The 27,852-nt window shown below is 38.9% G+C and overlaps 5 protein-coding genes, 1 long non-coding RNA gene and 1 pseudogene across 7 annotated transcripts in view; 4 read left to right on the top strand and 3 right to left on the bottom strand.

Moving 5' to 3' along the window:
• The window catches only part of dpp (decapentaplegic morphogen), a 37,608-nt gene extending 25,528 nt beyond the window's left edge, over window positions 1-12,080 (bottom strand). The window contains exon 1 of the mRNA XM_017150586.3: window positions 11,903-12,080. Coding sequence (XP_017006075.2) covers window positions 11,903-12,005 — 103 coding nt within the window. The 5' untranslated portion in view covers window positions 12,006-12,080. The remainder of the gene's footprint in view (window positions 1-11,902) is intronic.
• On the top strand, window positions 11,908-13,444 carry LOC138912388 (uncharacterized). The gene is made up of 2 exons (XR_011417919.1): window positions 11,908-12,018; window positions 12,073-13,444. It is a non-coding gene; the product is annotated as an uncharacterized lncRNA (long non-coding RNA).
• Window positions 13,445-16,061: 2,617 nt separating this feature from the next.
• LOC108063356 (GTP-binding nuclear protein Ran pseudogene) lies at window positions 16,062-16,643 on the top strand (annotated as a pseudogene).
• On the bottom strand, window positions 16,638-16,836 carry LOC108063366 (uncharacterized). The gene has a single exon (XM_017150436.3). The coding sequence runs from the start codon at window positions 16,834-16,836 to the stop codon at window positions 16,669-16,671; it is 168 nt and encodes a 55-aa protein (XP_017005925.2). The 3' UTR covers window positions 16,638-16,668.
• Window positions 16,837-18,459: 1,623 nt separating this feature from the next.
• LOC108063569 (glycerate kinase) lies at window positions 18,460-22,579 on the bottom strand. 2 transcript variants are annotated; one of them, XM_070213909.1, is made up of 3 exons: window positions 22,562-22,579; window positions 19,844-20,988; window positions 18,460-19,786 (listed from the first exon to the last, which is right to left on the bottom strand). In XM_070213909.1, the coding sequence occupies exons 2-3, from the start codon at window positions 20,975-20,977 to the stop codon at window positions 19,457-19,459; spliced, it is 1,464 nt and encodes a 487-aa protein (XP_070070010.1). In that variant the 5' UTR covers window positions 20,978-20,988; window positions 22,562-22,579; the 3' UTR covers window positions 18,460-19,456. The 2 variants fall into 2 exon arrangements, with proteins under 2 accessions (XP_070070010.1, XP_017006197.2); XM_017150708.3 differs by lacking the exon at window positions 22,562-22,579 and having other exon boundaries at window positions 19,844-21,030.
• Window positions 22,580-24,178: 1,599 nt separating this feature from the next.
• Window positions 24,179-25,936, top strand: LOC108063339 (pancreatic triacylglycerol lipase). Its single transcript, XM_017150403.3, has 3 exons — window positions 24,179-24,482; window positions 24,545-24,656; window positions 24,843-25,936. The coding sequence occupies exons 1-3, from the start codon at window positions 24,452-24,454 to the stop codon at window positions 25,864-25,866; spliced, it is 1,167 nt and encodes a 388-aa protein (XP_017005892.2). The 5' UTR covers window positions 24,179-24,451; the 3' UTR covers window positions 25,867-25,936.
• Window positions 25,937-26,386: 450 nt separating this feature from the next.
• Window positions 26,387-27,671, top strand: LOC108063305 (inactive pancreatic lipase-related protein 1). The gene is made up of 3 exons (XM_017150369.3): window positions 26,387-26,559; window positions 26,618-27,379; window positions 27,441-27,671. Exons 1-3 carry the CDS (start codon window positions 26,411-26,413, stop codon window positions 27,559-27,561), a joined length of 1,032 nt encoding a protein of 343 aa, XP_017005858.3. The 5' UTR covers window positions 26,387-26,410; the 3' UTR covers window positions 27,562-27,671.
• The last annotated feature ends 181 nt before the right edge of the window (window positions 27,672-27,852 follow it).

The following is a 27,852-nucleotide window of genomic DNA, read 5'->3' as shown; positions in this document are numbered from 1 at the left end:
ATTTCAGAGGCACTCGCATCAACGGCAACTTGTTTTTCCACCGCTAGACAAAATGCCAAATCTGAATACAAATCCAAATCAAGATACTCTGATTGTGATTCTGAGATACATCTGCCGCGGGGCGAAGAAACTCTTCGAAGTGATCTCTTGCTGTGATTTTTATGCACAACAAGCTGCAGATGAGCAGCAAAAAAAATCACACGAAAAAAATAAAAGAGAAAAAGGCAATTTTTAATCGAAACGAATTAATGAGCAGCGCAGAAAGCGAAATATTTTTGTTGAAATCGTTAAAAGAAGCGCACGCCTGCCGATGATGATGATGTCCTGCAGCGCCAGCCAGCAGATACAGATATACACAGAAAGAAAAAACTATTCGAAGATGGTTATCTAAACAATATTGATGCATAAACAAAAATAAAGATCAAAAAGTTTGTTTAAAAAAATTATTTATAAATATTACCTTTTTTGAAATATTTTTTTCATTTAAGTAGCAATTGAATATCTTCTGGAAAGGTTTTTTAATATATTAAAAAATGAAGGGTAGACATCAAAATTATACTAAAAACCAATTGATAAAATACGGAAAAAATATTTAATAATGCTGAGACCTAAAGCAAGAACATCAAATATTTCGTGCAAAATTTCATTATTTTTCTTCCGTGTAGATACATCCACAGATTCAGATACAGATATGCATAGTTGGAGTAGTCGCTTAACCTTGACCACGCCGCCCAGCTGGGATGATGATGCTGCAAAGTAGATTATCCGCAGAATACCCCTGCGAAAATCGCCTCGAATCAGCGCCACCGCAGCCACCTGTAAACGTAAACGGCTTTTGGCAACAAAATCTGTCTAAATATTTTGTGGCCCGGAGAACGAAGAAACATTTATGATTTGTGGCCGCGCAATGAAAATGCGTTCATGGAAATGAGGCGAATTCGATTTCGAGGCCAGGTGAAAAAAGCGAGAAAAACCAAAAAGAGAGAGAAAACATATTGCATACATATGCGCGCTCCACGCCGGCCGGTAAAATATACAGTTGTATATCTATATCTATGCATCATCTCCATCTCCACATTTGTATCTGTATCTCCAGCCTGCTCTTGGCCCACTGAAATTTATGTTTGGTCATTAGCATCAACAAGTTCGCCTCGCCTATCGCAATTAACATCTCAAAGTATTTCAATTATTTTAATTTATCCGTGAATTTGGCTATCCATAAGTTTTTATGGCCCAGCCCATAAATGCCATAAATAAGTACACTTCCCTCGCCTTTGAATCCCTCAAAGCGATCCGTTCTATTGGAACATTCTCAATTTCGATTGACTTTTATGGTTTAATTATTTACACGCGGAAAGTTGCATGAAATTTTCCAAGGCGAATTGTTTGGTAGGCCCAACTTGGTGGTCACGGCAGTTCCGATAGTTCATTTACCCGCGAAGAGCCTTGGGACCCCCAACTATTGCGCATATTTGTTGATAGGCAGACTTTATAGGATGGGGGTCCGGTCCATAAAACTGATTGAAACGGTGTAAAGGGATCAAAGGTCCATATGCCTGTCAGTTGGACACAATGATGGAGATGGATTTGGTGGAAGTACATATTTTCGATGGGAAGTGGAATGAGATCAATAATCTTTTGCTTATCTATTTTTATACTTTCTTTAAAAAGCTTTAATTACGTTATATTTTTAGACTCTCTAATTGCAAAATATTCATTTTCGCAATGCAACATATTTATAAATTTAAATTCCTATTGGTCATTAAAACTGAGATTTTATAAAATATAAGTCCCCAAGACACTTGTGAGTTATTTCATTACATTTCGAAATTTTCCCGCAAAACTATGATTCTCAGGATGAATTTCACAATTTTCCAAGTCAATTTAAACATTCCCACGAATTTTTGCATGTCATGCAAATTCATTGAAATTTACTATTTCACATACTTGGCGAAATTTTATTGGATAAAAATGCCGAAAATTCCCAGGTAAATATGCTTTTATTTTATTTGGGCGAAAAAGCTCCAGCCAAGCTACCGCAGATTTTTCCACAATCGTTCGTAGGCGAAACTTTTCCATTATATATCAAACAGAGTGGAGTGTGCGATCGAGATCGGGGATCACCTGGTAGGTGAACTTCCTGGAAGCAAAGTTCTTTTCAAATATTTCCCACAGAGACCCCAAAAACGATTCGAGTGAATTTGAGTGTGAATTTTGATTTTTGGCAAAGATCACTCAGAGTCAGAGGTTCGGAAAAAAGCGGATAGTGGCAGGCAGCTTCCAGCTGAGCAGAAGCGGTCTCCAAATCGATCGCATTAGTATCTTAATCACAGCCCGTCACAGTCACAAATTGAAGCGATCCATCAGGCAAAATTTGAGATGATTCTCGCCTCCGTCTCTCAGTCTTTTACCCTTTCTCCCACCTTATAAAGGGGGACCTGAGATCGTTCTCGTAATATCTGCAACCAGTTACGGGCTTTGGGGTCGTAACTATATCTGTGCTTACGTATATGGGCAAATCGCACATGACTCGATCGATTGTTAGTGGGCCGCAAAAGTTGCTAATCACTATGGACGGCAGTCCATGTAGTGACGAAGCGCACCAGGAGAGTGTGCGAAGGCGACTACTATTATATAGCCGCAAAATTGAAAATCGGCAGTGATAGTCCGATCGTAATGAGTAATACACCAATCGAAAGGTATTGCAAAAACTTAAAGGATTGCATACCAAGACTTTAAGAAAATCAATTGGCTTGGGAGAGAGAGCGGTGAAAGTGAAAAATTGAAAATTTCCAAATTTGGAGCTGTTGGGGCCGGTGGGGATAAATGCCCCCTCGCAATGTTTTAGTTGTATTCCTCTTGAAAATACCCGTCGAATGAGGGATCATTTGTCAAAATCCGACTCTCCGTTCAAAAGTTATAGCCAAAATAAGATTTTCTTCTTCTTCCCAAAATGAAAATTAATTTCTGTTTGTCAGTTTGTCCACTTGTCCACTTGTCCAAAACATGTTTTTTAAGTTTTGAAAATTTTATATGACGTTCATCACATCGATATAAAAAACTTTTGTTCTACCACTTTTGGAAAAACTCGCTAGTTTAGCGGGAAAACAGCTATAAATAGCTAAAAATCGGAAAGCCGTAACTTCTATACTACTAAAGCTACAGACTTGTGCTGCATCTCGTTTGAAAGGTATTTTTAAATGCTATAAACGCCTTCTATATGCAATTTGTGTAAATGTAATAATTAAAAAAATATGAACAAAAGACAATTTTTTAAAACTTTTTTTTTAGCTTTTTTTTATTTTTCTCAAAAACGGCTCTAACGATTTTCTTTAAAACCTTAAACTGTATAGCCCTTGAGATTCCTTAAATTTTGGTATATAACACATTACTGTAAAAAGTCACGTTTAAAAGTTATTTTTATACGAAAATAGCCACTTTTGCCACCTCGAACAATTAACGCTCCCTGAGTATTGAATTTTGTGGGAGGGTATCCGAACTGTATTTTAGGGTCATGGAATCAGTAAATTTGCACTTAAGAGTTCCATATAGGAATCTTTTGTTCTACGACTTTTGGAAAAAGCCGCTACTTTAGCGGGAAAATAGCTAAAAATGGCTAAATTTCGTTAGTTTTTAAGTTCTACACTACTAAAGGTACACACATGTGCTATACCTCGTTTAAAAGGTATTTTGAAATACTTCAACGCCTTTTTAACTTAATTCGTTAAAATACAATAGTTTAAGAATTATGATTTATGACCAATTTAAATTTAAATGTTTATATTAGCACCTATGAGAGCAAAAGTAAACAAACAAAAACTTCTGATATCAAATAAAAACACCTCTTAACGAGGTAAAAAACTAGTGACGATCGCACCTTCAACGTACAAAAGTTCTGATATCAACTTTTGTGACGAAAAATAATTTTAGATGCGACTAAATAAGTACGCTACCTAAAATTTATTCATTCGGCACGCTAAAACAGAAAAACATTCGTGTAGATATTAAATATTTGCTAAAGCGGGCCGAACGAGTAAATTTTAGGTAGCGTACTTATTTAGTCGCATCTAAAATTATTTTTCGTCACAAAAGTTGATATCAGAACTTTTGTACGTTGAAGGTGCGATCGTCACTAGTTTTTTACCTCGTTAAGAGGTGTTTTTATTTGATTTATAAATAGCCCAGCTAAAATTAACTTTTTGCGGTTTGCATTAATAAAAGCAATTGCTATCGGTTTTAACTGGATGCTGGTATATTAGCAACCAGATTAAACTGATAGGTTCGATTCGGATCAAGATCGGCTTGCCCTGGTTAGGGGTATTGAACGAGTTAAAATTACAAATATATACGATTTAAGTATTACAATACTGACATGAACAATTTTTAATAAAAATATAATTTTTAATAATTTTTAATAATATTTTAAAAATATTTATTTCATACTAAATATTATAAATTTTCGTACCCATCAGAAGTATTACAGGGTATCATGCCGTCGACTACTTCATAAAAAGCACCTCCCATATGATTGATTTGCATGCCAATTCTCGGGCGCGTTAGTTTTTATTGCAAATTTCTTTGGAACAAGTTGCACCAGAGTCTTTGTGAAGCTGTATCTGTTGCACCTGAAAGGCTGAGTCCACTGCAGATATAATAACCTGGCGCCACCTGCTGGGCTTTTCGGGGTTTTCACTTTCAAATCGAGCACGCTTGACGCCGTTTGATTGACAGCCGGGAGTTTTGGGTGTCACAAAAATAAAGCTTAATTAAATTACTCGTACGAACGTGTGACTATTTCTTTGCGGAGGAAACAATCGCCAGGGGAAAGGGGGAAATTGCGGCGGCTATTGCCATATATGTGCATGCTAAAATAAATAAATAACCAATTTTTAATTGAATTTCTACCTACATTTTTAACCTGTTTGACGGCATTCCGTGGCAATCAACGTCTCACTGCCATGCCAGTTGGTGGAGTAGTCGTCGTCGTTCGTTGTTGTCGTCGATGACGCTCGTTGCTTTTCTTTTGTTTTTGTAGCTGTTTTTTGTTGCTATTGTCGCTGTTGTTATTATTATTGTTGCTTTTACTATATGCATAGTGGGTACACAGGAACCTTTTTATAACGAAAGTATTAAACTTCGTGAAGAAAAAAGGAAGAACTGACACCAAAAAAATAAATATCCTTTAAATAAAATACTTTTTTTAATTTAATGGCTTTTGTGTCTTTAATCCTCTATTTTCTATATATATGTAAAACTTTTGTTTACATTTCACACAAATTTCGCAGTAGTTAGGGTACAGCATATTACCACATATTGTAAGTGATCTGTAGTTTCATTCTTAGAACTGATGTTGGGATCTTCAACCCTCTCCAAAGAAAAAATTACTTTATATTTTTATGTGACATTAGATAAGACTAAAAAATAAGATTAAGTCATTCCTAGGCACCTATAGCTTAATATATTTTAAAGAAATCAACTTTTCTAAAATTTTCTCACAGTGTACCTTTTGCTGTTATTGTAAATTGCTACAAGCAAGCGCCGTTGCCGCCTCAGCAAACCTCGTGCTGTTTTTTTGCTTCAGCCCCTTCTTGGTGATCCTCTTCTGCTCGTTGTTATGATGATTTTTTCTTCTTTTCCAACTCACAACAAAGAAGACCTTTTGCAGTGATGCCAAAGGGGAGAGACAGAGAGGGGAAGAGTGGGCGCTTATCAGGGGCGGCGAGGTAAAGGAGAGGAGCAGGGGGTCAGAAGCAGGGGCGGACCGGCGGAGACGACGAGGCTACCGCCGCCTTAAATCTTAAAAGTGAAGTCAAGTGAAGTGATAGCCGGAGAAGCAGAGCGGAGCTGAAATAAACGCTGGAACGCGTGTCCCACTCAGACCCCAAAAACAGGGTGACCGCAAAGGTTTTATAAAGGGTTCAAAAATATTTAAATTTGTATTTTTAGAATAGCATTATCAACTAGAAAGGCCTACTTTAAAAAAATTGTAATAAAAAACGATTTCCATATTTTAATGGATAATCTTTTTTTTCTAGATCAATCAGAAAAGTACTTTTAAAATATTTTAAATATTGTATTAAAACGTGTTAACACTGCTATCTGGGTAGATTTTTGGGAAAGAGGGTTCCTTACTTAGTTCTATCCTAGTTCTTTAATCACCCTGTACCAAAATGAGTGTGTTTGTGTCACTGGCACTTTCTTGGGCTGATAAGCGATTTGCATCAGTGAAAATGGAGCATTTTAGAGCCGGAGTCAAGAGTGTGAATGCACCGCAGGATGTTGACTTTACGTCCACTGACTAACTGGAAAATCCCCCTTTTTCAATAAATAGATTACGTTAGTGACCCAGAACATGAGACCACTAAAAATCATTTTTAAATGTAGCTATGAAAATGCACTTTATGGTTTGTTTGCATTGCACAAAAATTTTAATCGCTGCCGCTGAGGTTTCCTTGAATTTTTGTGGTTGGCAACTAAGACATGTAAATCTTGTTATTGAATGGTTGCAAAGATCTGGATCTCGAATCTAGTTTAAGCTTTTCGAATCCAACCGAAAGTGGTTTCAACTGACGTATCCAGCTAACTGTGAAGCAGTCCATAACTATCTCTCTCGCCGATGATCATGATCATCACGATGACGTTGTCATCAAACAAAAAAACAAACAAACAAAAGGTGAATAAAAACAAGTGTGGACCCAGAGAACTAGTTCTGTAATCGAATAGGCGAGTAAAGGCCAATTTCTTTGGGTTTCTAAATGGTGATAATTGTATTTAGAAGTTTTGTAAGAGGGAAGAAAAAATTCAAATACTCGACCAGCACTTATAAGGATATTCAAAAAATGTATATTTATTACTACACTTTCCAAAAACAAGTCAAATATAAAATCCTGCTAAGTTTAGATTTTATTTTCTTCACTACATCTAAGTACTGAAAAATAAACATGAATGAATTGCCTTATTTGATAAGAACTTCCCAGAATTCCTAATTATTTCTTATCCACATTTTTTCTTTGCACTGAAATTGTAAAGCCCCGCGTAAACGATCCCCAATCAATGTGTTCTGTGAATTTCCTGCTGGCCCACATATCATAGACGAAAACATATATGTTTGAGCAACTACAAGGTTCCTCCTGCTCTATATTTGTTTGTACTTCAAACTAAGTTCTGTTTCGCAGTCCGCTGATTAATGTCGCGTTGCCAGTACACTACAAAATACAACCGAGAGGAAAACGAAAATAATAATAAGTAGAGAATTGCGGTGGCTGTTTGTTATCGTTTCGCCAGCAGTTCATACAGCGATTTCAAGTTCGTTAAATCGAAATTCGCCAGCGGCAACAGCTGACTTGCTTCCTTCGAAATGCCAAGAGTATAAATGGAGAGAAAACAAGAGAGAACGCTATAGTCGGGTGCCCCGACTATCAGATACCCGTTACTCAGCTAAAGGGAGTGCGAAAGAGATGGAGAAAAACTTTGATCCGCCGTAACTTTTTAACGAATGGTCCGATTTAAAAAATTTCTTCTACATTTCGATAGGTATTGATAAACACAATAAAACTGCATTTTTACTTTTCCAAAATATTGAAATTTTTAAAATCGTATATATGCGATTGTGGGCGTTAGAGGGGGCGTGGCACCCTTTTGAAACAAACTTGCGCTGCGTAGGAACTCCTAGAATCTGCATGCAAAATGTCAATCTTCTAGCTTTTATAGTTTCCGAGATCTCAGCGTTCATACGGACAGACGGACAGACAGACAGACAGACAGACAGACAGACAGACAGACAGACGGACAGACGGACAGACGGACATGGCTAGATCGACTCGGCTAGTGATCCTGATCAAGAATATATATACTTTATGGGGTCGGAAACGCTTCCTTCTACCTGTTACATACTTTTGCACGAATACAATATACCCTTTTACTCTACGAGTAACGGGTATAAAAATATTTTCAGAATGAAAACAAACAGAATCGCATACGCGATATGCCCCGATCCCCGATATATAACTGTAAATGTAAATGGTGTCTCTCCATTTGAGGCTTATCGAATAATGAACGCGCGCAAAAATAACTCATAAATAAATAATTAACATGAAACACAAACGATCCAAACGATCCAAACTGTGTGTATGCGAGTGCCAAGTGATTTGAACTTTGAAGGCAAGACAAGTTGGGCTGAGTTATGAATTTATCTAAAATCACAGCATGTTGTCGTTGTCGTTGTCGTGGCTATTTCCCATTTGACAAGTGGTCTGGCCCAAGTGTCAGACATGATAAATCATATACAATAAATATATGTATATCTGCGAAATTGATACCGATATTTAGGAGTATCATTGTGAGGCGGTTAGAAAGGCCGGGGCAAAAGTGAATTTGAATTGGAACAGTAACTCAAGTTCGCATGTTATACTCGTATACCGCATACGCCGCGTTGCCCCGCCGAGTGAAACTACAGCGTTTAGCATCTTCTTCTGGACCGTCGAACAAAAAAAACCAGTATGGCCGGGTTCTGAAGAAGATGACCTTATACAATATTTTTTCGAGAGAGAATATATAAAATAAAAAGCAAAATTGATCAGTTCTCGATTTGACAGAAAGAAGACGTTGCCAAATCGTTTCGTGGGGCCACCTTGAAGTCGAGTTCATTCATCTTCGTTTAGCATAGAAGTTTAGCAGGTGACTGAGGTGGGCTTGGTTGGATTTAAATAAAAAACCATGTCGCCGATGTGCTGGATACTGACTTCAGATACTTAATAAATAATTCAGTAATGTGTAATTGACCGATATATTAAAATTTAAAAATTCGTCTTATTTATGAACAAGTTTAAAGGGTTTTATTAGGGATTTAATTGTTTTTAAAAAAAGGATAAAATATTTTACAAATTATAAATTTTCCAAATTGGAAAGTATTCCTATCGATCTAATCCAATTTCAAGCTTTTTAATCAGAATTCCAAAAGAGTATAAGCTTCTGAAATATTGAAAATTTTTAAAACATTTTTATAACCAAAGAAATGGAAATTCCCAAAATATTTGTATACAAATTATAATAATATTATATATAATATCTAATAATGCCTGATAAATAAAAAATATGAAAAAAGAAATACAAATCTTGCTCTAAGCTTTTCCTATATTATTAATAACATTATTAAGCTAAAATAAGTTCTCAAATCGCACTTCTTGTGCAATCCGAGTGGTTTTTCAGTCAAGGTGTAGCCCATAAAATAATGAAAAGTCAGCCACCGATATCGGATATCGTTCTCGGCTGCCTTGGGGCGCCACATCAGGCGGAAATCTGGCATCCGAATGGCTCAAACGGTAGACAAAGGTGCAAAGTCCAGGCCAAAAGCACCTGAGGCATTAGTTTGCGACTGCAGTTTGCAGTTGCCACCTGCTGCAGCCTCTTTCCCCCCTCCAGCTCCCCCTCCCCCAGACCCCTCCCTTTTGCATTTTTTCATGGGGCAATTCAAGTACAAGCGAATACCAATGAAAATATTTTTGTGGCTGTGTGTTGTTTGCATGGAAACGTGATAGCAAAAGTTGTTGCTGACCGGGCCAAGTTGTTGTTGCTGGCCGCATCTGCTTGTGGAATTTATTTATCGTTAAGAAATGCGTGTAAAATAAGTGAAACTATTGGGAGTCTCGAGAGGCTGACCAGTTTTTGTTGTTTTCGGAGGGGAAAAAGGGGGGGCCCCAGTAGGGTAGGGTAGCTAATGCCACCACTTTTGATAAAAATGTTGGCCTAAGCCAGTTACTTGCTGCTGCTGCTGCCTCTGCTGATGACCAGTAGCCACTTAACTTGGCCAACAGCGGGGTGAAGTGGGTATGGGCAGCAAATTATTGCCGCATTGCTTAGTTGTTGTTATCAGCAACGTGATTTGCCAGGCCAAGATGAAGATGGAGATGGAGATGGAAGTGGAAGCCAACTTCAACTTGGCTGCTTCATTGCGTGCTCACGATTTTTATTTCATTTTTGTCGAATTTCCGAAAGTGGTAGACCTTCATGGCCTCTTCGCCAGCTGTTGCTATATCTGTTTATATTGTGTTGCTTCTAAGTTGCTGATGTTGCTGCTGCCTCTGCGGTTGCTTAGTTTTGTTATCGGGGTTTTAGTTTTATTTTTGCCCATTTCGAAGCTATCAATTTCACACCTAGCCAACCAGGTTTTCTGCGCTTCGCAAATGCAAATCGCAATTAATAAACTAATTGAGCCTAGTGGGGTGAACTTTAACACTGATTTAGTGGCCCCAATCGAATTAGCAAGGCAAATCGGATAAAGCGATGTAGATATAGATTTCGACTCTGATTCTGATTTAGATTCCATGTGGGATGGCTTATGCAATCGGATCAAACTCAACCGAACACCAGCCACGCCCAGCCAGTCACATATAATTATTCAATTAGCCAAATGGCGTCATAAATTAACAAGTATATGGCATATGGTCAAAGGGTTTTTACCATGGCCAACGTCAGTGTCAGCCGCTAATTGTGATTGGTGGGGAATGCCGTTGATTCAGTTCAGTTCATCACTTGGCCCCCATGAATATGCAAGTGACACTCGATATCCACATGTCTCCGGAGATAATGTCCGGGGTCTAGAGATAGAATTTCACTCTCTGCCCAGAGACAGCGGGGAAATGTGTCGAAACTTTCAGCAATAATATCAAGTTGGCGGAAGGGATTTATCAGCTAATGCCAAACATTGTATAATCAACAGGGAACGAAAATAACTGTTATTGTACATTTTTCATACAAAAAAATCACGCACTTAGGAGGGTCCTAAAATTTTTTTAAATACACCACAATTTTTATTAGCCATTGTAGTTTACAAATCCGTAATGATTTTTATTTTTTGATTTTTATAATAAAACTCAAAAAATAACTGTTATTTTTTGATTTTTATGAATAACAGTTATTCCTTTGACATTTTTGAAAAAATGAAATAATTAAAAAAAACATGATACCCGTGCTTTTTATAACTTACTAAAAATTTGTTAAAAAAGGCAACCGCGCATATTTTATACCTATATTTTTTTAAAATTTTGTTTACCCACAAAATCGCCATAAATCAAGTTTGAGTTTTATTTTTGATCACGACGAATAACTGTTATTTGTCAACTTTTATTATAAAACTCAAAAAATAACAGTTATTCTTTGAGTTTTACTTTACAAATCAGAAAATAGCTGTTAAAGTGTGATTTTTAAAATAAAACTTATAACAGTTACGTTCCCTGATAATCAACCCTTGACTTCCTAGTTTTTCAAAACAATGATCTAACAAACGAAATAATTGTCTCTATATTTTTAGAGTAAATCAGCCAAATTTTAGATATCCAAATTTATACATAATAATGAAGAAGAAGATCTAAAGAATATTTGACACTACTAAACATTTTAATTTAAATTCTTTACTTTTCATACATAAATATTTGTTACTTTTAATAATTTTATCCGTTTTAGGAAAAATTTTTTTTGTGTTTTTTTTCCATTTTTTTTTTGCTTTGAAATTCTTGTCTAAGCCTGGTTTTACACGGAAAAAATGTTCAAATGTTCTTGCGGTTGTTTTGTCAATGAATGGGAATTTTACAATCATTTGTAGTTTAACAGAACGAAATATTAATTATAAGACATATTGTTTTTTCCTATAGTCGAATTTTTAGTCTTTTTTATTGCGAAATTTAGTAATAAATCTAATACTTCCAGATTTATACAGTTTCTATAAATTGTATAAGCTGTCCATAAACGTTTCTATATGTAAATGGTTCAGATATTGCACCCAGTTCCAGTTTTCCCGGTCAGCTGTTTTGCCAGACGTTCAACTGATTCGATTGATCTCGCATTGGACACGCAGCCACCATGGCGTATGCGCATTATAAGCTAGAAACGTTTAAATTTAGCTTACCTGGTGCACCTGCTGCACGCCGCTCAGTTACGCTCCAAAATCCACAAATCCTTTGGCTGCAACTGCAACAACAACCAATTCTGGCAGTTCGCGAACGTTGCATACATTATACACTGGTTCGACTCCGATATCCACTCAGATATTTCGACCTATCTATATCTCTCTTTCAGTGGCTTCGATTTCGATTTGAGCTTATGGAAATCACTGGCACTTCACATGTTTGCTGATGCTGCTTGAGATGCTGATGATAGTGATAGATAGTGGCCAAGCTGAGATTTTGGCTATTTTGGATTTGGATTTGACACACAGAGACACATCACTCACTAACACACACACACACAGGCACAAATATACCTATTTATTTGATACCGAATCGGTATCGGTATCAGAAAATCGGAGAGACTTAAGCGAGCGATCGCGGAAACGAGAGAACTTTGAGAGATATTTCTGTTTTTTTCCAGATTTTTTCTGTTCCGTTCTTCGGGCGAGACTATCAGCGTTTAACTCTTATTTTTTAATAAACCGCGAAACGATTACAGAAGCAGAAAAATAGTGATTAGAGGCTGTATATATTCGGTTGTAATAAGCGATTTTCGTTGGCGATTTGGCGACACTCTACACGAAACGTAACGAACGCGTTTTTCGGTTCCGTACAACGAGCGTTGAGCGCAAAAAACTGAATGAGCGTCCAAAGCGGCCGAGGCAAGGCAAACAGGCAGGCAAAAGCGATCCGTAGACGGAGCAGAGCCGAGCAGCAGCAACAACATCAAAGCAAAGCAAAAGCAAAGCACAGCAGCAACAGCAGCAACAGCAACAGCACGGCAGCAACATCGGCGGCCCAGCAGCAACTACAAAAACAAACCAGCAGCTAGTTAGTTAGTTTTGAGCTCGTAGTAGTGAGAGTCGATCGCATACACAAAAGCAAGTTGCTTAAGTCGCTCAAAGCGCCATTTAAGTTGAGTAATTAAAACCAGCGATATATATATACATATGCAGATATACGTATATGTGTGCGAGTGCGATTAATTATTAATCAAGCCAAAAAAACAACAAGCAACCGCTAAGGCAACAATAACAAACAAGCCAGACTCACAATTACAATATTTCAACTCTCTCAGTCGCCGTCTTCGGTTCACAGTCTCCAGTCTTCCACAATCTACACAGTCCTCAGTCTTCTCAGTCTTTAGTCTTCTGTCTCCGCTCGGCGATCTCGACTTTCTTTGGCCCGCTCTTCAGCTCTTTAAAGCTGTTACACATTTGACTTTTCGGCGCTGCGAACAGGCCAACTGGTTCGGTTTATTTTTGGCTCCAAATCTCGGACTCCGACTTCTTGAGACTGCAGCGAATGCTAATGCAAATCTAAATTGATTGCAAAATGCTTAGAGTTGGAAATAGACAATCTTTTGAGTCGATCGGCGTTGCCGTATTGCTTGTAGTAATAGCTATTGGAACTAGATCGAGTTGAGATATGGCTAAGTGAGAGTTTAACTGAGTCAGACTTGATGGGATGTAATTAAAATAAATACAATAGTTTTGATCTTTGTTACAAGTTTTTTTTTATTTAAAAAAATGTATAAGGTTTAAAAAAAAGTAATATAGAAATATTTCCTTCATCATAAAAACATACAAGCTTTGAGTAACTAAATCCAGATTTATTTTAAGCGAAAAAAATTTTTTATAAATGTTTATATGTGTCATAGATATTTGCAATATCAATCATACGCAATGGGTTACATCAATCTGGCAACGCTGGCTGCCCAAATCCATGCTGCAAACTTAATTGATGCCGCTGATCTTCTAGTCATCGTTGCTGTTGCTGTAGCGTAATTAAAATATTGCACTTGTTACTTTTTCCAGCTGCTGCCCGAGTCTCCCCGTCTCTTTTCCGCAGCCTTTCTTCCCCGCATTGTCTTTGCAACACACAGGAATACAACAAGTGCAACAAAGCAACGCGGCAAGGAGCAGAAAAAGCACAACAAGCATGCTGACAACATCGACTTCATCGTTCGCCGTGTGTCGTGTATTAAAACTTGTTCATTGGAATTTTCTAATAAATCAATAAACGCAGACAACCTAGTGCAGGGGGGTTATAGAGGGGGCTCCAAAGGGGCTCCAAAAAGGGGGGCAGGGGGTGTTGGCACACAGCTGGCGGCATCGACAAACCGACGGACAGATAGGCGCACGCATCTCGCAGATTGCGCATTTTATAAATAGCCGCCGCATTTTTTTTATATTTTTTTTACTCTTTTTTTTGAGGTTATGGAAAATTTTAGTTGTTGTTATTATTATTTCTTGCTATTTTCCTTTCCAACTCGATCACCAGATCGCGATTGTAGGCTATGGCCAAGCGGTAGCATTGACAACACTTTCACACAGTCTATGCACCCAGAAAAACTCAGATGTGGAAAGATAGTTCCGATTATTATAATAATAATATGGATCTTACATCAGTCTAAATTTTACCTAAAAATATTCTTTAAAAAATTCAATGAAATTCTTTAGTATTTAACAATTGGATTTAGGGTTTTGGAAAGATATATTCTTCATTATCTCAGTTTACAGGATATCTGTTAAATAGCAAATTAATCCTTTGGGTTTAGACCAACATGTTTGAATTTCTTGAGCTTTTAGAAAAATCGACCGTTCTTCTCCAATATTTGTACAAGTTAATCAATAATTTTTCTAAGTGTAAATAGTGTCGCTTGACGGCCAGCATTTCCGTAAATAAAGCGCTTGGGAAGTGGCAATTAAGTTAACTGTGGGCTGGCCACAACAATCAGGTAAACGCCGTAAATTGAACGCCAATCGATTGGCATTTTCTACATTTATTTCTCAATACATAAGTAACGATCGCTTCCTATTCTTTTTCGGTCTGCGGAATTATGGCATTTTGATGCGGTAATAAAAGCGGAGACTCGGTTTTTTAGTGCGTTTATCGCGACGGCAACAATGTTGCCACTAAATTTTCCATGTTCCAGCCCGATATGCTAATAGGTCTAATAGCTTTCGATTTGGCCCGCTTTACATGCGACGAGTCCGTTCGGCACATTCTAAATGTAAATAAAATGGAAATTCCTTAGAGTGGCACCAACAGCAGCCGCAGAAAAAAATGAAAAAAAATCCGAGTGGAGAGGCAAAAACTTGTAGAACAGGAGGAGGCACTTGTTGAGAACTTGGCTGCCTTGTTAAACGAGCCTGCAACACCCAACAGCAACAACAGCAGCAACAGCAACAATAAACAATGTTGCAATGCTTAATTATTTCAGCGGCAAGGAATTCCTCGGCGCAAACTTGAACTGCTTCTGGACTATGGATGTTGCATGTTGCTGCTGCACCAGCAACTCGATTGCGCTGCCGTACACTTGAGGTCGTCTGCTGCCTGATTTTTTTTCTTTTCTTTTCAGGTAGCCAGAGCGAGATGCAGTCCTCAATCTCAATCTCAGTCACGTTGGTCAACGGCACCGAAGCGTCTGTGGCCAAGTCCCTTTGCCCCATGTTGCTGTTGCGGTCTGCCGCACCTATTTGTAATGCATTAATGGTCCAGAGCTCAGGGGGCAAAAAAAAAACAAAAAAAAAAGAAACCCAGAGCTTGAAAAAGAGGCGATTGACATTAAGCTGCCCATTCGGCATATGGGGGAGATCAATGCTTTTGATAAATGGCAAGTAGCAGGCCGAAATTATTAATGCCAACATCGGTTAGACATAATTGCTGCGATGAACATCAGTACCCAAATGTTGCAAGATCGAAAAAAGGTTTATGGGAAGCTAAAAGCTAAAAGAAAAACCTTTTAAAATTAATTGTATTGTAAGATAGTTTTTATTAAAAATTTTTATTTTTACAGTTTTTTGTTGATTGTTTAGAAGAGAAACTTTTTTAATTACTACTTTTGAGCAAAATGCATTTCTGGCTTATAAATTGACATAACTAAACCTCTAGTATTTAATATATTTTTATAGTCGTTTTAATTCTTTGAGAAGGTTTATAAAAATATTATCCCAAATTAAAACATTTATAAAAAATTAACTATTTAAAAAAAATGTTGATTATGGTTTGTGTCATAAAGCAAGCCGAGCTTTAATTTTCTAAACGATCAAAAATACTCTTATTCGAATTCTGGATACTAGATAAATTTTGAATGATTCACATTAGAAAATTACGATGAAAGTTTATAAACTGGTCCTTTTGGGCGATGCGGCGGTAGGAAAAACGGCATTTATAGGGCGACTTCTAGATGGATCATACCCGGAAAAGTACGAGCCCACAGTGGGGGTGGATCTGACCCCTTTGACCTTTCGCACGAACCGCGGAGATATTCACTTTATGGTCTGGGACATCGCTGGTCAGGAAATGTTGGCTGGCCTGGGCGATGGATACTGCATCCAAGCTGACTGCGCAATTATTATGTTCGGTCTGAACTCGAGGAAATCGTTTGCCATTTGTGAAAAGTGGCACCGCGACCTGATGCGCATCTGCAGCCAAATCCCGGTGGTAATCTGCAAAAACCGGGACATGGTGATAATGGATGACCGAAGGATGCGGAACAATCAGTCGTTTTTCGGCCGGAAGCTGAACTTGGTCAACTATGAAATATCAGTGAAATTGAACTTTAATTTGGAAAAGCCTTTCCTGTATCTTGCACGTAAGCTGCTCAATGATCCCAAGCTAAATTTAATTCAGAATCCAGGACCCCCAAAGGAAATCAAGGTCGAAGGAGATTTAACCCCAGCGATGGAATTATAGTGGCATATTATATTTAATTTTCTGTTCAAAATTCATAATCCGTGTGTGGATACCGTTCCGTTGTCCTTCGTCGGCATATGCAGCGGTACTCATCACAAACTCTGTCGTCCTTTCCATCGCACACATAGGGCTCGTTTGCGCCCTTCACCATCGTTATGAAGGCTCCCAGGACAAGAAGCACCAGCCAGTTCATCACTTTCTCTTTTGAGGACCTTTCTCTAGCAGCAGAATATTTTAAGCCTTCATCTCTAGCACATATTGTATGTGGACTGAAGCGTATCTAAAATTTTTAACATGTTTTATGGCTATTAAGCGTGTCAAATTGAAATTTTCATTGCTTTTCGATTTTTACCTTTGCAACCTTTACTTTGAATTTAAATTTGAAAAATTGCTAAGCTCAGGAAAAAGCATCGCCTGTATATTACCATAAAAAAAAAGTGATTTTATAAGGGCTTAATATTTTAAAGAAGTTTTAAAAATTTAAACATGGTTTGCAAATTTATTTGTTTTTATATTTTAAATAATTATCTTTTTAAGCTTCTTCCTGCCTTAGAAATATGAATGTTTTTCAAGCATTCTTCCCAAAATTACCACATTTTTGTCAAGTTCATTGCCACAAAAGTTTGCCCAAAAGGTCGCCCAAAATCTCCCCCACACATCTGCTTCAAATTAAGAGATTCCAACCGAAAGTCTTCGAACGTGACTCATATGGGGCTAAGTCAAGATGATTTCCCAGCAAAATGCAAATTGCTTTCCGTTCCTTGTCTTTTCTCGAATTTTTCGTATCCATTTGCCCCCAACTAAGGCATGTGACACGAGCGTTAATTGAACTTTGCCTATATTATATTTGTTCGGAGTGAACTTTGCCATTGTCTAGACAAATTAAGAGCAGAGACGAGCGAATGAAATTTATGTATGTCGCCCGGAGGCGTTGCGTTTGCGTTTGCGGTGAACAGTGTTTAATTGTTGGCTTTGGGGCCACGCGGCGTATGCGCAATGTCCCTGGTGATTTCGAGCATATATATATTTTTTTTTGTTTGTAAGTACATTTGTGATAAGCGTCGTCAGTTTGTCTGGCAATGAGATCGCTGGCAGCTGGTGTTCCACTGTGTTCAGCTTTTCTGGGTGTGATGTCATAAGTCAACAGAACACAAGAAGAATCTATGCTATATGGCGATCGGATCGGGGATCGTTAATTAAAATTTCCAGCGAGTACTTCATTAGCATCGTCGTCAGCTGCCGCGCTCCAATGCTTAATTAATAAATCAACGCGACACTTGCACTCCATCTTGCCGATGCTTCTGCTGCTGTATCTGCTGCTCCGAAGATGATGATGATCATGATGAGATGCTCGCCGAGATTGTTGCCATGCCCGGCCAGACAAATTGACGCGACATTCCATCCATCTGTGGGAGGGGAGTTGATGTTGGCTGCTGGTGGTCAGTGGTCGGTGGTCGGTGGCTAATAAAAATGTTAAATATAGCTGATGACATCTGTGCCATCAAAGCGGAAACGGAAACGATTCTAATCGTCGGCCACGGATCTCCGAGTGGGCCCTACATGTCCACCAGTGGGCAGCTGAGCTCTTAATTGAAGGCAGTCCATGGCATTTCCTGGTAATCTCTGCAGTAATCTTCTTGACTCTTAAATAGATTTTTTGTTTCAAATAAATTCAATCATAAATATTTACATTTTTATACAGAAATGTATTTTTATCCGTATTATAAAATATATAAAAAATATTATATTAACACTTTAACTCAGCAGTACTTGCATATTTTTAGAATCCATATTAGCTATATATACATTACAAGAATTAGGCGATTACAATTTTTATTACAATAAAAATAGAAAAAACTCTGATATCTGATGACAATCCATCATAGAGACAAATGACTTGTGTGCGCAGCAGCCAGAGATTTCAGATTTATCATAGTATAGTTTCAAAGGAACCAGAACTTAGTCATCTCTAAAGTACTGAATGTAGTTAATAACAAACCTAATCGAGCAAAAATAGCACAAGAGAGTGACTGACTGGCGAATGTGATTATTTAATAATTGTGGCATATGCGCGGCAAAATAATTATACTTGTGCTCCGCACGAAGTAAACAATAAGAAGCGTTGATAGAAGCGGGCAAAACAATCACAATTAGAAAAAAATGCAGTCAAAGTGTTAGCGGTTGTAAAAATTGCTAAATTGCAACTGGGCGCGCGTCGCGTTTTAGTTTTTCAGTTTTGCTAAATCTAAAAATAAAAAATAGAAATAAAGCGAAGCAAATAAATTTACATTTTTAATTGCAATTATCGCTGGCTATTGTTGTAGTTGCTCGCTGGCTACTGGCTACTGTTTGCCTTTGGCGTTTCGTTTCGTTTCGTTTCGAACAATTAAGATGATTTATTAGCAGCGCATTTTTATGAGACGCAGTACAAAAGAAATGGAAATTGAATGGAAATTACTCAGATATATTTATGCTCTGCGGTGATCGCATATACAAATTGATTTATCACATCTGTCGCCTGCCACATAATTACAATCAAGACAATTCCAGGCTGATTTCATTTCACAACCGGAGACTGTCTCAGAGCATAAAGATCACAAAATATTTGAATTTCAATGGTTATTAAAAATGTTAATGAAAAAAGTCGTTAAAATTTCATAGAGCAAAATTAAAGAGGAAAATCGTAAAAACAAATTTAAACGACTATTGCCTGCGGTCGTCTGCGGTTCAAGAGCAGCTCCATTAACGAACTGCCCCACATCTATGCGTTATATGTTATGTATCTGTGTATTTATGGGCGGGGGCGTTGAAAACTAAGGCACGACCAGGAAATGCAGATCCATTACATTGGTGCCCGTGTGTCCAGTGAGCACATGGTGCTCGCCCTGCGCGAGATTCTTGTAGAAGTTGTAGCTGTCGCAGTTACGCAGCGTTTCGGCCAGCTCATCCAGGGTGTGATCGGCTAAGTAGCTCTCCACCACGCTGCTGTCTCCAATGGCACCGGCTGCATCGGTGGGTCCATCGATGCCATCGGTTCCGGCGCTCAGAAAGGTGCAATCCCTCAGGGATTCGTCGCGGTGCAGAGTCTGCGACATGAGCAAAGCCAGGTGCTGACTGCGGCCACCCAATCCCTGGCCAGTTACCTGTTGAAAATTAAATTAATGATTAAATTACACTTTTAGGATATAAATTCTACAAACTTTGATGACTGGCTCGCCTCCGCAGATCAGGAAAAGCGGCTTCTTGCTGCTTAGATGATCTTCCAGGGCCCTTCGGAATCCCGGAAAACTTCTCTCACCAAAGGCATACTTCTCCCGGAGCTGCGCATCTCGTATTCCCTGCTGCTTGGCCTCCTGGATGCCATGTAGTAACCTCTGATAGTCGCCAGCCACTTGGGAAACATCCCCCTGAACGCCACAACTGAGCACGCAGGGAATGTAGCCCAGTTTTTCGGCCTCCAAGGCGGCTGTCGAGGTGGCTATCACATTGCTGCCCACCACAAAGATCTTGTGATTGGGTAGCAATTGATTGTCCAGTTCCTCTGGCGGCTCAAACACCTTTTGTATCGACGGTGAGAGCTCCTCCCACACCTGATGCTTCTTGAGAATGTCCGAAGGGGACGCTCCAACCACCGGTTGAATGGTGGGACCACACGCTATTAGCTCTAGGGGATCTCCGATAATATCGCTGAGCACAAAGGTCACAAGGAGACCCGCCTGGCCGGCAATCCTAGCCAGGCGACCGCCCTTGATGTCCGAACAGGCAATCCTCACGGCATTGATCTCCTGGATGCTGGCTCCGCGCTTCATTAGTTTATCAGCAATATTGCGCTTGTCCTCCAAGGTCAAAGGTGGACGGGGCAAGGGCAAGAGAGCCGAACCGCCGCCAGAGATGAAAACAAAGAGGATGTCCTGGTAGGTCATCTTCTGGGCCAGCTGACGGATTTCCTGGGCAGCCTGCAGAGCAGCCTCATCAGGCAGATTTCCGGCTGCTCCCTCGTGAATCCGCAAACCCGTTGCAATGGGTTGTTGGAACTGCTTTAGGGTGTTCACCGGCACACTTAGCACTCCGCCAGCAGAGCGAGTGCCCAGATCCTGATGCACCTTGTTGGCCATTCCCAGGACAGCCTTTCCAAAGCCCACGATGTGGCAGGTCTTCCCGCTGATATCCTGCTTTGCTCCATCCAGTTTTATGGAGATTTCCCTAGGGTTCTCACCGACTACTGCCCGCAAGTCAAACTTTTGGTAGTCGGCGAATATTCGCTCTGGGTGCACTGCCTCCACCGCCTGGCCAAAGATCTGGCGCATCTGCTTCCAGGTGTCTCGCTTGGCCATTATGTAAGGTGCTGCGGACACGGGCGATTCTAATCAGCGATGATGCTGAAAATCTAGTTTTACTTATCATTTTTAAAAACAGCTGTGCCCTTCTCCGTGGAATTGCTGATTGGGGAGCTTTTCAGCTGTTCGAAAAGCCCCAAAGCAGCCCTGATTGGGGAGCTTTGCGTGAAAACATAAGGGGGGTTCCTCAAAGAAAAATAAACTTTTTCAGCTTTCTTTCTTGGAATACCCCTATTATGTTAACGCTGCGTGTCACAGGCCGACTGCTATTTTTGAAATCCAAAGCTGTTATTATACCCGTTACTCGTAGGGTAACGTCTGTCTGTCTGTATGAACGCTGAGATCTCGGAAACTATAAAAGCTAGAAGATTGGCATTTTGCATGCAGATTTTTGGAGTTCCTACGCAGCGCAAGTTTGTTTTAAAATGGTGCCACGCCTCCTCTAACGCCCATAATCGCTAATATACGATTTTTAAAATTTTAATATTTTGGAAAAGTAAAAATGCAGTTTTATTGTGTTTATCAATACCTATCGAAATGTAGAAGAAATTTTTCACATCGGACCATTCGTTAAAAAGTTATGCGTGATCAAAGTTTTCTATCTCTATCTCCATCTCCCTCGCACTCCCTTTACCTGAGTAACGGGTATCTGATAGTCGGGGCACCCGACTATAACGTTCTCTCTTGTTTTTGAATACTTACAGCCGATTTGCGTTTTAATTGAAATTACATAATAACAAGAAAGGAAGCTACCTTCGGCCAGCCGAAGCTTATATACCCTTGCAGATAAAGTAATGCTCACTCGGTGCAGTTCCAGGGATTCCAGATTCAGCGTTTCTATTTTTGAATTTTGTTTTTAAAGAGTCAAGAATTAAAACGCCTACTTCCTACAAAGTAACAATGAATTTTCTTATATATCTTTGAATATTCCTATGGGAGCCTTAAGATATAGTGGTCCGATTCGGCTCGCTCCGACATATGTACTACCTGCAATAGAAAGAAGACTTTCGGGAAAGTTTCATCGCGATATCTTTAAAACTGAGAGACTAGTTCGCATAGAAACGGACAGACGGACAGACGGACATGGCTAGATCGACTCGTCTAGTGATGCTGATCAAGAATATATATACTTTATGTGGTCGAAAACGTCTCCTTCACTGCGTTGCAAACATCTGACTGAAATTATAATACCCTCTACAAGGGTATAAAAATGGAGTGTAGCAAATGTTTAAGCCACATTTTGCAGCAGTAGTTTCATTCGAACGGACGTGGATGCAAGTGTAGACTTTAAAGTTGCAAATTAATTGAATAATCGCAATTTCATTTATTTGTTGGATAAACAATTAGCCTAACTAATTAGCCAATAAAGTGTTTTATTGATTGTTTTTGTGTACACGCGATGGATTAGTTAATACTTCACTTTCTCTGATTTGGAAAATAGTTCAACCGTGAAAAGTTAACTTCGCTGAGGGAACTAGGCAAATTTACACTTTTTTGTTTGTTTGTTTTAATTATGCGATTTTTGCGATCAACAAATGGAATTTATAATATTTTTGATGCTTTAAAAAATAATACTCTTACCTTTAAACTTTAAGCCAAACTGCGAACTAAAAAAGAGATGTCGCGAAAATGTTTATAACTACTTAAGAAATTTTTGATTTCACGCCTTTTTCCATAAAAATGTGGAACGCAATTTATACACTAATAAAAAATATTTATTATACCCTTGCAGAGGGTATTATGATTTCAGTCAGAAGTTTGCAACGCAGTGAAGGAGACGTTTCCGACCCCATAAAGTATATATATTCTTGATCAGCATCACAAGACGAGTCGATCTAGCCATGTCCGTCTGTCCGTCTGTCCGTCCGTCTGTCCGTCTGTCCGTCTGTCTGTTTCTACGCAATCTAGTCTCTCAGTTTTTGAGCTATCGGGACGAAACTTTCGCAAAAGTCTTCTTTCTATTGCAGGTAGTATATATGTCGGAGCCGACCGGATCGGACAACTATATCTTATAGCTCCCATAGGAACAATCGGAAAAAAAAACTTTAAAAAATTCTAGCTTCGGTGTTTTTTGAAATATTACCTTCTACTTTTGGGGATGTTATTTTTTAAATATTTTTGAATTTCGAATAAATTATTTAAAAAATCGGACTACTATATCATATAGCTGCCATAGGAACGATCGGAAAATTAATGGAAAAGTAATAGGAAATAAATCCAAGCTTCTTTGCTTTTTATTGTATTATCTTCTACTCTAGGATATGACTCTTTTTAAATATTTCCGAATTTCAATTTTAATTTAATCAAAATCGGACGACTATATCATATAGCTGCCATAGGAACGATCGGAAAATTAATGAGAAATATTAAAAAATTGAACATTTTTGCGATTTGTTAATTAATAGGAATGATCTGCAAGGGTATATAAGCTTCGGCTGGCCGAAGCTAGCTTCCTTTCTTGTTTTTAGAAATAATACTAACACTAAATTCGTTTAAAATCTTTAGTTTTAACTGTAATTTTTATACCCTTGTAGAGGGTATTATGATTTCAGTCAGATGTTTGCAACGCAGTGAAGGAGACGTTTCCGACCACATAAAGTGTATATATTCTTGATCAGCACCAATAGCCGAGTCTATCTAGCCATGTCCGTCTGTCCGTTTCTTTGCGAACTAGTCTCTCAGTTTTCAAGCTATCGGGATACAACTTTCCCAAAAGTCTTCTTTTTATTGCAGGTAGTATATAAGTCGGAACGAGCCGGATCGGACAACTATATCATATAGCTCTCATAGGAACAATCGGGAAAAAAAAATTTAAAAAAATTATATTTTGGGTGTTTTTGAACCTATAACATTCTACTTTTGGAAATGTCATTTTTTATCTAATTCTGAATTTCGAATAAAATTTTTTTTAAATCGGACGACTATATCATATAGCTGCCATAGGAACGATCGGAAAATTAATGGGAATATAATAGGAAAATTAACATTTTTGCGATTTGTAAATTAATAGGAATTATCTGCAAAGGAAGCTAGCTTCCTTTCTTGTTTGAAATAATATTAACACTAAATTCGTTTAAAATCTTTAGTTTAACTGTAATTGTTTTTTTTAATATTCTCATATCATAATTTACTTCGTTTTTTTAACAGTGTTTGAAAATCTGCATGAAATCAAAAGTTTTCAACGATTTTATTATATAAAAAAAGTATTTTTTAAGGCAGTCGTTTGCAATGTATTTCGTAACCAACCACGCGAACTTCGGCTACTTTCGTTCTCGTTTGGCCCCAATGGAACCCACCATTTGACACCACCATTTGCCCCTGTGTGGGTGCTTACATATGTATGCCGCCGGCTCAATCAGTTGCCAATAGAAAGATCGCTGCCAGGCGATAACTGCTCCACTTAAATAGCAACCACTCTCGTTGGCCGGAACCCAGTTTACACACGGCCTTAGAAGTACGAGTATTTGGGACATGAAGTCGACGGTGTGGCTCTCTTTGTTGAGTAAGTAAGACCCAAAAAAAAAAATAAAACTAGGGGACTCTATTTCGACTCTACTTAAACAGTTTTACTGAGGAGTGCGACTGCCAATCCACTGGTGGGTCTCATAGATCCCGCCTGCCAAGTCGTTCGTGGAGAATGTCCCAATAAAAATGTATCCTTCTGGCTCTACTCGAAGTAAGTAAAATATTTTTAAAAATATATTTTAAAAGATTGGTTAAAAATTTTTTTTTTGTGATTATATTCTTTTTATATTTTAATAGATTTGTTAAAAAAAATGTTTTTTTTTATACATACTTTTGTCATGTTGTAATTGTCAATTAATGAATATAAAATTAAAATCTCATTTTTAATTACGGACAGCTCTACCCGAGAAAACCCCATACTGCTAGATCCCCTGGACCTCAATCCCTGGGACTTCCAACCGCCGAAGCCGCTCAAGATCCTCATCCATGGCTACACAGGCTACCGTGATTTTGCACCCAATTCCATGATCCGCCCCGTACTTCTGCATAACGAGGACGTCTACGTGATCTCCATTGACTATGGGCCACTGGTGCGATATCCCTGCTACATCCAGGCGGTGCAGAATCTTCCCCTAGTGAGTCAATGCCTGGCGCAGTTGATCAACAATTTGGTGGATCGTGGAATAGTGCCGAACGATAAGATCCACCTGATTGGCTTTAGTTTGGGTGGCCAGGTGGCTGGTCAGACGGCCAACTATCTGAAGAGAAAGCTGAAGAGGATTACGGGTCTGGATCCTGCAAAGCCCCTCTTTATCCTGGGTCCAGACTCAAGACGATTGGATCCCGGTGATGCCGAGTTTGTGGACGTCATTCATACGGATGTTTTCGGTCGTGGGATTCTGAGAGCCTCGGGTCATGTGGATTTCTATCCCAATTTCGGGGCCCAACAACCCGGCTGCATGGAGGAGAATATGCAGGATCCTGGGAGCTGCAATCATGAGCGAGCTCCTCGCTTCTATGCCGAGTCCATCAACTCCACCGTGGGTTTCTGGGGACGCCAGTGTTCCAGTTGGTTGGTCCATCTCCTTGGACTTTGTCCCACAACCGGACCTCAGGCGGAAATGGGCTATCATGTTTCGGAGGACCTGAGAGGTTCTTATTTCCTCAAAACCAGAAGTACGTCGCCCTTTGCTTTGGGCAAACTGGAGGATGTGGACAATAGTCACACCCTGGCCAAATTCCATCTGAATGGGGAGAACAATGAAATCGACGATGACTATGAGCCGCAGCTATTGGAGGCGTTTCTCGAATTGGACGCGGTGAAAGCTATTGTTAAAATGGATGAAGCCGATTTAGATAAGCAATTAAACTGGATCGATCGCGAAGAAGATCAGCCTTTGTCTAGAAATATTATTAAATAAGTACTAATATAGAGAATTATTTATTTAAAATTTAAATTATTGAAATAAACCGAAATTAAATTAAATTAAGTCCCTTATTAAAAGATATAATGGGTTATTAGAACTAGAACTTAAACTAAGATATTGTTTTGTAAAAATAAAGAAAATTGTTTGCTTTGAAAAATAAGAATTGTTTTGCAAACAAAGCTTAAATTAAACAGTCTTTAAATTTAGTTTATTTCTGGTTATTTTATGAAATAAGCCATATTTATCATACCCAGTAACCTTCCTCCATAAATCAATGCTTTTTTATCCCCTGTTCTAGAATAGCATTTTCATTACCAGTTTCTAACGCCTAAGCCCACCCGCAGCGACCTTGACCCACTGTTTGCCACCCACCTTCCACCACCTTTGGCGACCTTGACTTTTTATCACCTGCCAGTATTATTATTATTCTTTTTTTTTCAATGAGCCCCCATTTTCCACGCCATTTTCAATGTTAGGCCGTGCAAATTTAATAGAATTGGCGTTAGAATGCGAGCTTAGAGCAGTTTTGACTTTAGTCATGGGCAAATATACCGCGGTGATTCTCCTTTTAATAATCTCCGGTTTTTGTAAAGGAGAAAAACAGCTGCGCGGCTGGCTGCCAGAGTTTTGTGTCTTCGGCGAGCAAAAGTGTCCCAATTCGCGGGTTTCCTTCTGGCTTTACACCAAGTAGGTGTATTTTTTATAGGAAACTAGAAACAAGGAAGTGATTATCTTTAATTTTCAGCCAAACCCGCGATGATCCCTATCTACTGGATCCCCTGAATCCACAAAAGGATCTCTTTGAACCTCGACTGCCGCTAAAAATACTCATCCATGGATTTATAGGCAACAGGAATTTGACACCCAATTTGGAAGTTAGAGATGTGCTGCTTGAAACTCAGCCAGTTAATGTGATATCGGTGGACTATGAGACCCTAGTGCGGTGGCCTTGCTATTATCCTTGGGCCGTGAATAATGCTCCCATTGTCTCCGAGTGTCTGGCTCAACTGATAAATAACCTAATCTCAGCTGGAATCTGTGCACGCGAGGATATCCACTTGATAGGCTTTAGTTTGGGTGCCCAAGTGGCCGGGATGGTGGCCAATTATGTGAGCCAACCGCTGGCCAGGATTACGGGTCTGGATCCGGCGGGTCCTGGTTTCATGATGCAGACCTCGCTGCAGCAAAAACTGGATGCCAGTGATGCGGATTTCGTGGACATCATCCACACCGATCCCTTTTTCTTCTCCATGCTGCCGCCCATGGGCCATGCGGACTTTTATCCGAATCTCGATCAGCTGAACCAACGGGGCTGCAGTTACATCAGCAACTGGCGGTTCTACAATTGCAATCATTATAGGGCAGCCGTCTACTACGGGGAGTCCATTGTCTCGAGAAGGGGCTTTTGGGCCCAGCAGTGCGGCGGTTGGTTCGATTTCTTCTCGCAGCGTTGCAGCCATTACTCCAATATGCCCAACACCCAGATGGGTTACTTTGTTTCGGCTGAGTATGATATTACTGGATTTTATGGTATGGTTTATTTCTGAATTCCCCCTTTGAACTTTCAGTGCCTCGGGCTCGTATTTCCTAACAACCCATGAGGTTTCGCCATTCGCCAAAGGACCGCTGGTTGAAGTCGAATTCGACGTTTCGGTACTTCGTAAATTCACGGACCTAGCATTAAGTTGAGTTAGAAAATATAAATCATTATTAAACAATTATTTGTAAACCATTTTTAATTACTTTTTTTTTTTAAATTTTTTTTTCTTTTTTATCTGTTTATTTTAAAGAAAATATTTCTTACAAATTTACGACCTAGATAAACCAAATATGTTAATTAATATGCAACCTAATTATTAAAATGTAAAATACAGTAGGGATGCATATAACATTTTTTTTTTAAATTATTAAAAAAAAATATATTTGTTAAAAATTTACAATTTACAATTTAGATTAACCTATCTGTTAGTGTGCAACTAA

This window comes from Drosophila takahashii, chromosome 2L (genome assembly GCF_030179915.1).
Source record: "Drosophila takahashii strain IR98-3 E-12201 chromosome 2L, DtakHiC1v2, whole genome shotgun sequence".
Taxonomy (NCBI): Eukaryota; Metazoa; Arthropoda; class Insecta; order Diptera; family Drosophilidae; genus Drosophila; species Drosophila takahashii.
This window is presented reverse-complemented; position numbering and strand designations above follow the sequence as displayed.

Excerpts from the sequence above, each read along its gene's own strand:
- LOC108063569 (XM_070213909.1), bottom strand. The coding sequence starts at position 20,977 with ATGGCCAAGCGAGACACCTGGAAGCAGATGCGCCAGATCTTTGGCCAG. Across the intron at positions 19,787-19,843 it reads GAGGCGAGCCAGTCATCAAA|GTAACTGGCCAGGGATTGGG; the intron begins GTTTGTAGAATT and ends AATTTTCAACAG.
- LOC108063339 (XM_017150403.3), top strand. The coding sequence starts at position 24,452 with ATGAAGTCGACGGTGTGGCTCTCTTTGTTGA. Across the intron at positions 24,483-24,544 it reads GGTGTGGCTCTCTTTGTTGA|TTTTACTGAGGAGTGCGACT; the intron begins GTAAGTAAGACC and ends CTACTTAAACAG. Across the intron at positions 24,657-24,842 it reads TCCTTCTGGCTCTACTCGAA|CTCTACCCGAGAAAACCCCA; the intron begins GTAAGTAAAATA and ends AATTACGGACAG.
- LOC108063305 (XM_017150369.3), top strand. The coding sequence starts at position 26,411 with ATGGGCAAATATACCGCGGTGATTCTCCTTTTAATAATCTCCGGTTTT. Across the intron at positions 26,560-26,617 it reads TCCTTCTGGCTTTACACCAA|CCAAACCCGCGATGATCCCT; the intron begins GTAGGTGTATTT and ends TTTAATTTTCAG. Across the intron at positions 27,380-27,440 it reads GGTTACTTTGTTTCGGCTGA|TGCCTCGGGCTCGTATTTCC; the intron begins GTATGATATTAC and ends TTGAACTTTCAG.
- LOC108063366 (XM_017150436.3), bottom strand. The coding sequence starts at position 16,836 with ATGAACTGGCTGGTGCTTCTTGTCCTGGGAGCCTTCATAACGATGGTG.